The sequence below is a fragment of the Crocodylus porosus genome, unplaced genomic scaffold, assembly GCF_001723895.1.
Source record: "Crocodylus porosus isolate Cpor-Errol unplaced genomic scaffold, CroPor_comp1, whole genome shotgun sequence".
Classification (NCBI taxonomy): domain Eukaryota; kingdom Metazoa; phylum Chordata; order Crocodylia; family Crocodylidae; genus Crocodylus; species Crocodylus porosus.
Window position 1 is genome coordinate 88696077 of NW_017728931.1, and position 9656 is coordinate 88705732.

General features: G+C 43.4%; 1 protein-coding gene across 3 annotated transcripts in view; it reads left to right on the top strand.

Moving 5' to 3' along the window:
* The window catches only part of SCAF11 (SR-related CTD associated factor 11), a 73793-nt gene that overhangs the window by 52351 nt on the left and 11786 nt on the right, over nucleotides 1–9656 (top strand). For 2 of the 3 annotated variants that reach the window (XR_002102541.1, XM_019543339.1), the window contains exon 11: nucleotides 8088–9656. This exon is cut by the window's right edge and continues 1323 nt beyond it. Coding sequence is in view for 2 of the 3 variants with exons in the window: in XM_019543339.1 (XP_019398884.1) it covers nucleotides 8088–9656 (1569 nt within the window). In the remaining variant the exon portion in view is untranslated. The remainder of the gene's footprint in view (nucleotides 1–8087) is intronic. The other variant, XM_019543340.1, reaches the window with a different exon arrangement.

Consider the following 9656-nt stretch of genomic DNA (forward strand, 5'->3'; position numbering starts at 1 on the left):
TTTGACCCCAGTATTCTTTCCTGCCATGGCAGGGGGTCGGACTAGATGATCTACTCAGGTCCCTTCCGACCCTAGAAACTATGAAACTATGAAAACAGTTAGAAATTGAGTAATTAATGTGGATGTTCCAGTCATGTTTTCACAGTTGACACTTACTAATCCATATCCTCTCTGTTGGTTCTCGTGCTATTTGAGATTCAGGAGCACACTTCAGTAGTTCATATTTCAAAGGACTAAAATTTGAGAGGCTATCCACAGGTGGGAATTGTTTTTAAATAGCAGAATAGCAGTTGCTTTATAGCTATAGTCAATTTTCCAATGCAGACAAGAATTTTTATATTTTTCAAATGAAAGATTTTAAGTCCTCTGGGTATTGGAGGCTGGAACAGAGAAAAACTTGACAGCAGCTTAACACTTTGTGTTACTTTCTAATTGTACCTATAAAGTTTGAAGTTTTATTTGACTATAGTTTTAAATACTGGTTACTTTAATGCACTTTTTTCACCCTTGGAAGAACCCAACTTTCTGGTTGCAGACATTTGACTTTATTGCTGGGTTTAGGAGTTAGTGAGAAGGGCTCTTTACAGGAAGCTTGATGACTTCTATGTTGTAATAGAGAGGTGGGGTGAGAAGGAGCATGAGAGAAACAGCTGTTTTTTAATGATGCATTGAGCAGGGTTCAAGGAAATTTGCTGCTATGAACAGTGAGAGTGCTAGACTGCCTCCCCTTAGATGATCATTCCATGTCCTGTCATGTTCAAATTTCAGTCCAAAATGTACATACTATTGCTTAATCTACAGCCTTAGCGAGGTCCTCATTGGTGCATGGTTCCACTATCTGTGGGCAGATCAGTTGATGTTTTATAGTCTCCCAGATTTGTATGTGATGTTTGCATTTAGAGTATTGCCACAGATAATGTGTTTTTTAGTCTTACTGAGCCCTGAATGGAGGCAGTTCAAGCTTCTCCATTCAAGCTCTGTGCCTACATGAAGATGTTTGGCAGTTTTGATACTTATCCTAACTCCTTTTTGGGTCACCTCATCATAATTGCCACAATTTTATTGGTGAGGCATAGGCATAATGAGATGAGGCTTCTGTGTTAATCTGCACCAAAAATAAATAAATTTATAGAATTTATAGGAAAGATTAAAGCAAGTCCCAAATTATTACTTGTTCTAGCAACTCATCTACAAGTGCTGATGACATGACTGAGTGAGAGAGAAGGTAAAAAATGAAGGCTCCACAAAGGCAGAGGAGAGAAATTGACAAAAATAATATTGCAAGACAATCTACAGAAATACAAAAATGTAATCAGAGAGAGAGATGGGAGAGAGGGCCAGAGTGGCGGGTGAGAGGTGAAATGAGAGAGAGCAGAAACACTGGTCTATTAGGAGAACTTGGAGGAACAGATGTGAGTGTTTCAAACTCTTCGTAGATAATCTATCCTAAAATTCACCTTGGTTTAATTCTATGGAGATAAAGGGCAGTATGAGATGGGAAGTAGTAACATAACCTTTTACATGCACTAACCTGACTTCTGGTTTGCATCAGTCATTTGAAAAGCTTACCACAGAAGAATAGTTGGTAGTCCACTTTCAGTGGCATGCAAGTAAGTCTGAGAGAATATCTGTAGAAGATTCATACATTGTAAGGCTGGAAGGGACCTTGGAAGATCATTGGGTCCAACTCTCTGCACCCAGCAGGAAAGATAACTGGGGGTTAGGTGACCCCAGCAAGGTGACTGTCTAGTTCAGGGCTCAGCAACTCCTGGCACACATGCTGAGCATGGCACCATTTTGCCAGCACACCACTGCCAGACCGGGCTCCAAGCAGCTGGGAGCCACTGAGCCCAGGCTGCTCCCAGCAGGCAGCTGGAAGGCTGCAAGCCCTGCTGCAAGCAGACTGGCCTCCATGGGCTGGCTATAGCCAGGAGGCTGCAAACAGCTGCTCTGTGCCTACATGCCGAAACATTCTGGCTTCTTCCGAGGAAGACATTTTTCCGGGGTAGGTGATTGCACCACGTCAGGAGGGAGCTTATTCCACAGTTTGGACACCCTGACGGTGAAGAAGATTTTCATATTGTTGAGCCTGAATTTGTCTTCCAGGAGTTTGTGACCATTACTCCTAGTTTTGCCCTCAGGTGCCCTGGTGAACAGTTGCTCACCGAACCCTTGACGTACTCCCCTAGTGTAGTGGTAAGCTGCTACCAGGTCCCCTCTCAGTCTTCTTTTCTTCAGGCTGAAAAGTCCCAGATCCCTCAGCCTTTCCTTGTATGGCTTGCCGTGTAAGGGAATGATCATACGGGTGGCTCTTCTTTGGACTCCCTCAAGCCTGTCCATGTCCTTGTTAAAGTGTGATACCCAGAACTGGATGCAGTACTCCAGGTGCAGTCTCACCAGTGCTGAGCAGAACGGAAGAATCACCTCCTTGGTTCTGCTGGAGATGCACCAATTGATGCATGCAAGAGTATTATTTGCCTTACTGGCTACAGCATTGTACTGCCGGCTCAAGTTCATACTGTGGTCTTTTATTACCCCCAGGTCCTTTTAATTTTGGTGCTAGTCAGTTTGGTGCCACCAAGCCTGTACATGTGTTGGGTGGGGGTTGCTCATCTCAAGGTGGAGCACTTTACATTTCTCGACGTTGAACTTGATTAGATTCTAATCTGCCCAACTCGCTAACCTGCCTAGGTCCGCTTGTATCTGTAGCCTATCTTCAAGCATGAGCACGTTTCCCGATAACTTGGTGTCGTACGCAAACTTGGGCAGTGAGCTCTTGACTCCCACATCCAAAGCGTTAATAAAGATGTTGAAAAGTACCAAGCACTAACCTCTGTGGGACACCACTGCCAACTTCTCACCAGGATGGCACAGAACCGTTCACTACAACTCTGGGTCCTATTCTGCAGCCAGTTTCTCACCCACCTGACTGTCTTGGAGTTAAGCCAACGATCCTCCACTTTTCTCATGAGAATGTTGTGGGATACTAGAGCAGAGTTCTTTTGGAAGTCAAAGTATACAATGTCAACCTGGTCTCTCGTGTCCAGGTGGCAAGTTACCTGGTCATAGAAAGAGATGAGGTTGGTAAAGCAAGACCTGCCTGTGATGAAGCCATGCTGGCTGTCATTCAGAATCTTACCTTCTGCAGGCTTATCATAGATAGACTCCTTGATGAACTTTTCTAGGATTTTTTTAGGATGGAAGTTAGGTTGATTGGCCTATAGTTACCCAGGTCCTTCCTCCTGCCCTTCTTGCAGATGGGCACAACATTGGCCCTCTTCCAGTCCTCAGGGACTTCTCCGGAGTGTCACAAGTTGTGGAAGAGTTTTGCCAGGGGTTCTGCAATTACTTCGACTGGCTCCTTCAGCAGTCTCTCAGATGAAGATCATATGGTCCAACTGACTTGTATATGTCTAATGTTTTTAATTGGTCATACACCAATTCTATGGTATTAACATGAAAGTGATTACTCCTACCTTGCTCATCCTGTACTCTTCCTGGCATTGTTATCCCCTTGGTCTGGCGAAAGACGGAGGCAAAGTGGTCATTCAGGAGTTCAGCTTTCTTGTGGGTGCCAGTAACAAGCTCTCCTGAGTTGCTGGGCTATGGTGCCACACTCCCATTTGTTTTCCTCTAGTTCCCTGTGTGCCTAAAGAAAGACTTCTTGTTGTCCTTGATTCCCGTTGCTAATCTAAATTCGATCGATGCTTTAGCCTTTTTTATCTGTTCCCTGCAAACGCAGGCCACCATGGAATAGTCCTCCTTGGGGCTTGCCCAGAGCTTCCATTGTTTATAAGCCTCTTTCTTAAGAGGACTGTGATTTCCCTGTTTAGCCAAGAGGGCTTCCCAGCCCTTGTTACCTTTTCTTTGCATGGGAATGGACTTCCTTTGTGCTTCAAGGATAGTGTCCTTAAGGAACAACCACTCTTTGTGCACACCTTTCACCTTTGATCCCTGGTCCTGCAGCACTTCCCTTACTAGTGACCTAAGTTTGTTGAAATCTGCATTTTTGAAATCCAAGACTTCAATCCTAATATCAGATTTATCTGCCTTGCATCGGACAGTGAACATGATGGTTTTGTGATCACTGTTGCCCAGACTTCCCTCTATATTTATGTCGGTCACCAGGTAGTCTCCTTTGGCTAGGATCAAGTCCAGCAGAGCGTCACCTCTGGTTGGCTCATGCACCTCCTGAATCAGGAAGAGCTCCTTGACACATAGGTCAGGAAGGATTACAACCAGTCCAACTTGGCCAAGTGTTCTTCCCAGGAGATGTCTGGATAATTAAAATTACCCTTGACAACCATGTCATGCGCACATGCGGCCTCAGTCAATTCTTGGGTGAACTCCAGATCAAGTTCCTCCCCTTAGTTTGGTGGTCTGTAGTATACACCTACAGTTAGGTCTCTCTTGCTGAACCTTCCCCCCACAACTTAACTCAGGAGGTTTCAAAATGTAATCTGTGAGAAGCCAGCTTTATTCTTAAATGAATTATTCTTATGGAGGAGGATTTTGAAAGACTTCAGTTACCATGTTGAAGAGTTTAGGTAGTGTTTGTATAATTGTACTACCTACTTCAACTCTGTTTTCCCTGTTGATTCTGAGACAAAATACCCTGTATTACACTCTGGTTTGGGTAGTCAGCCTGTGCTTTTTGGTGCAATTAGAACTCCTTTTATTTAAAAAAAATAAAAATTACTAAGTCTCTTCTGTAATTTTTTGCTGTTTATATTGTAGTAAGAAATATTTCATATGTCAAAGTGTTTTCTCCTCGCTGATGGATTTTAGAAGTGTGACATGGATTGTCATTTCTGCCTTTCCCTTATGAATCCTAATCCTGATTTTCTTTCAAATACCTTGCAAATATTTTCTGAAAGAAGGTCAGTTGCTAAAGTTCACGATCTGTGGATAGAAGTGAATGGTTGAAATCTCTGGCTTCACCTTTCAGGTCATTTGACTATAGTTATAGCAGGTTTAAAGACCTGATTAAGTTTGCTTTGAATTTCAGATGTTCGAGACTACGTAGTTGGTTGATCAACATAAGATTACCTCCATAGGATGTCAATGGCTGTGCTCACAGAGTAATGTTATTTCAAATTCCTCTGCTTACCTGGCATTCCTTCAAACCCCTTTTAGTTCTTTTGTTGTCTCAAATACAGAATCTTTTATAGAAATTCTATTTTTCTCAACACCGCTTGCATCGGATTCTCCATCACAGTGTTTAAACCAAGATTGGATATTTTTATAGAAGACACCTTCTAGTTCAGTTTTAAAATCCTATGGCCTACTTTATCCTGGGGGTGGGATCAGGCTAAAACAGAGATGGGCAATTATTTTGGCTGGAGGGCTGCTTAATGAGTTTTGGTGAGCTGTCAAAGGCCACAAGGGTAGCCTCACCCCTTATAGTTTCATAATTCATAGTTTCTGGGGTCGGAAGGGACCTGAGTAGATCATCTAGTCCGACCCCCTGCCATGGCAAGAAAGAGTACTGGGGTCAAATGACCCCAGCAAGGTGTACATCTAACCTTCTCTTAAAGACCCCCAGGGTAGGAGCCAGCACCACTTCTCTTGGAAGTTGGCTCCAGATCCTAGCCGCCCTGACTGTGAAGTAGCGCCTCCTGATATCTAGCCTAAACCTGCCCTCTGCCAGCTTGTGACCATTATTCCTTGACAGGTGCCCCACCCCTTGGTTGCCACCTTGGGACCAGAAGTCCCATCTCTAACTCCTGCCTGGTGCCACTGGAAGTCTCTTCCAGAAGTGCTCCTTTTGTGGGGGAAGCGGTGGAGTTGCCATCGTGAAACTGGAAAAAAACCCCAAATTTATGTACTAAAAATCAGACTTCTACTACAACATGTTTTGTTTCAAAAAATATTTTCATCCTGATTTGTGTGTTTATGTAGTGTATATAGAGGTGATTTGTATAATAGCTCAAAATCAAGTCTTACTCTTGTATATTGTTTGTGGGGCGTGGTTGGGGAGTGGGTGCATGTGTGTGGGTATGGTGGGTTGTGCATGTTGAGGGGGCCCCCTACACACTTTCCCTTCTTCCCTTCCCCCTCCACCCCCCCCCACGGCGCACAGTCCACGACAGCAGCAGGTAGCAGGCACTCGTAGCCTGTGGCAGGCAGAGCCCCTGGTAGTATGTGGCTCTGGCTGAATCCTGGAAGTTGCACATGGTGGAAGGGAGAGGGGCCAGGCCACTAGATTCATCACGTGGGGCTCCCAGCTCCGCCTGTCTGAATTCCAGGAGCTGCACGTGGCAGCAGGGAGTGGAACTAGACTTCTGGCTCCATCACGCACAGCTCCCAGCTAAGTCTCAGGAGCTGCATGTGAGCCGTGGGGAGTCTCGCACGATGGAGTTGACTTTGGCCCCATGCATCTGCCGGCCCTGCACTCCAGGCTCTGTGCTCCCACCAGCCCTGGCCCTGCACTCCCTCCATCCTGCTCCAGTCCTAGCCCACTCCTGCCGTCACTGGCCCTGCGCTCTTGCTCAGCTGCATCTTACCTTATGCCCACTGTTGCTTCCCTACCTGCTGCCTAGAGTGCTGTAGCAGGGACAGGAGGAGGAGCCAAGCAGTTCCCTGGGTAGCTGTAGCAGCCCTGCCCAGCTGTGTACACTGACCAAGGTTAGGGCCCTCCTGTGAGCAAGGATGGGAGCACAGACTGCTGCTGCCCTGCCAGGAGTAGGTGGGGCTCAGTCCCACATGGAGCTCAGCAGGGGCAGCCACACGCGGGATACAATTAATAGTTGGGCAACCATCTGTGGGCCAGATGAAATCGCCTGTCAAGCCGGATCTAACCCACAGGCCATATTTTGTAGGCCCCTGGGCTAAATAATTACAGTGTTCCCTTTTCTGCCCTTTCAGATTCATAGATCATGAACCATTTTGCAACATACCTTTTATAACCTGTCCTCAAATGACATGCCACTACTTAGTAGGCAATGTATTCTATTAGCAGAGCAGCAGATGAGGCCTTAGGTCCCTTAAACACTTTTTATGTTGTTTATTCCCCTTTTGGTGAATTCAGAAATCTACTAAGCTGAAACGTTTCACAGTGTAAAATTATGGGAAATATAAGAATAAGAATTCAGTAGCTTCCTATTAAGACTTGGAATTGTGACTTTGTAAGCATGGTACCATATAGTCTGTCATTCTGTGACAATGCAACCTCCTGCAGAATCCAGCTCTTAAAAGAGAATTGAGTTCTAGCCCCTATGATTGAAAATATAACATTAAAGTTTGAATTAAAATATAAACTAATGTTCTTTTTCTAAATCTGGATACAGCCTGAAACACTGATTTTAATGACTGTGATGTGTCTTTAATTGCTTTGGGATATTAGCTTTGAAACTGTAACCCAATTTAAATGTCAGTATTGTTAACTACTGCATTGCCAGTCATTTTAACAAAAGCAGCTAATTTGCTGGTTTATAATCCTGTACCAGATTATATGATTTCCCAGATGCAAAAAGTCCCAACTCTTCTCTTTCCAAGCTGTAAAATCCTGTAGCTTCACTATGACGGGTTTTTTTAATAACACTCGTACAAAAATCTTTGGCACATTGAAAACTGAATTATGAGCTGTACAAATTAGCACAATATCAGACCATCAAAAGAGGTCCTGTGCTGCTTGTATTACTTACTTTCACCACAATCAGTTACTGGAGTGGCCTCAAGTCACAGAGCTTGCAACTGAGTTTATATTCAGTTGATCGTGGAGCACTCAGGGTCTTGTGTGTAATGTGGAAAGGTAAGTTTGCATTGTCCAAATCAGATTTTAGTAGGAGTGATACAGTCGGTACACTTTTCCTGAGGAAATACATTGATAGTAATTTTTAAATACACATCTTGCAGTAATTTTGAACTTTGCATTATGCGTTTGCAAATATGCCTCATTCCTAGCATTTTTTGCCATTCTGTGCTTTTGAAGAAAAAACATGCATTGGCTAAAATGATAGACTTAGCTATTTGAGCCATCAAGGATAAAACTACAGAAGGCTGTCTATTCTTCCTTAAACGTAAGAATGTCATGTTATGCTTAGCTGGTGTATTTATTGGATTTTAATGTTTATTTGTTATGTTAGAATCCTCAGGTAAAGGGTATGCTGTTGCACATACGCAAGGAGGAGAAGAGAAAAAGCAAGCTTCCGGCACATCTGGCACTAGAGGAACTAGGAAGAAGCCTACAAATACTACTCCAAGAAGAAGATCTGCAAGGAATAGCAAGAATGAGGCTATGAGTCAATCTCGAAGCTCACCAAGATCAAGTAACTCTAGATGCAACGCCCCTGATGATGATGACTCATCTCTGAAGGTTTCTCCTGCAGCACCAGAAGAAAAACCACTTCCAAAACGACAATCTAAAAGAGGAGTTAAACAGCAGGCACCTGTAGTTAAAAAAAAACTTAGAAGTTCTGTGCGCACAGAAAAATCATCTGGTGATTCAGTGGAAGATGATGAAGCTGCTGAGTCTGATGCACCTCCAGTGTTGGATCAAGAACACCAGTCAGATAATGAAAGCCTTCTGCACAAAAGTAATGCAGAAACAGAGTCTGCTAATGGCTTGGAAAGCTGTAGTGAACATGTAGAAAATGAGGAAATTGCAAAAGATTATGCTCAAGAACGGGGTATTTTAGAAAATGCAGACTTGGGTTCTTGTATCCAAGAACCTCCTGCTTTACAAGAAGAGAGTCAGAAAGTTGAAATAAAAAGTGGCGATGAAAACATTGCAGATTTTGAGAATGAGGGTATCTGTGAAAATACGTTTGATACAATGAATAGTCCCAGAAATGAATTATTGGAACATTCAGTAACACTTAAAAAAATAGATCAAACGTTTATTCCCCAGGATGAATTACTGGAAAATACAGAAACTTTGACAGAAGCATATCAGCCACTAGATAGTCCCAGAGACAAACTGTTGGAGTACCCAGAATTAGTGGAAAATGATGATAAACCATTTGATAGCCCAAGAAACAAGCTGTCTGAGCCAACTGACTCTGTAGACTTGGATAGTTGTGAGGATAAAGAAAAAAATTCAAATGATAAAAGTGCAACAGTTCAGAACTCGCCTGTTCAAGATGCTTTAACAGATGTCTTAATAACTACTATTCAAGATGTTAATGAATTGGACCAGTCCTTTAAAGAGGAGAGCATGCCTGTAAATGAAGAAGTCGGAATTGGAGAATCATCCAAGATAATTAATGAACAATCTAATACACATTTTAATGAAGATAACAATGAAATTATACCAATGGAATGCGATTCATTTTGTAGTGATCAGGCTGAATCTCATATCGAACAGTCACCATCACTTAATTGTGTAAAACCAGTGGAGGCAAATGCCTTATCTCAGGAGACTGAAAATTGTACATTACTTTCTGACAAAAAAGGTGAAAGTAGTTTACATGAAACACAGTATCCAACAGAATTTAAAAAAGATAAAAAGACTCGCACCAGACGGTCTAGATTTCACTCTCCATCAACAACCTGGTCTCCTTCAAGGAAGTGGGGCAGGAAATCTCAATCACCATCACCCAAAAGGGAGACTATCAAAGAAGAACGGTCTCGCTCACCCAAGAAGGAGACTGACAGGGAGGGCAGGCGGTCTCGCTCACCCAAGAAGGAGACTGACAGGGAGGGCAGGCGGTCTC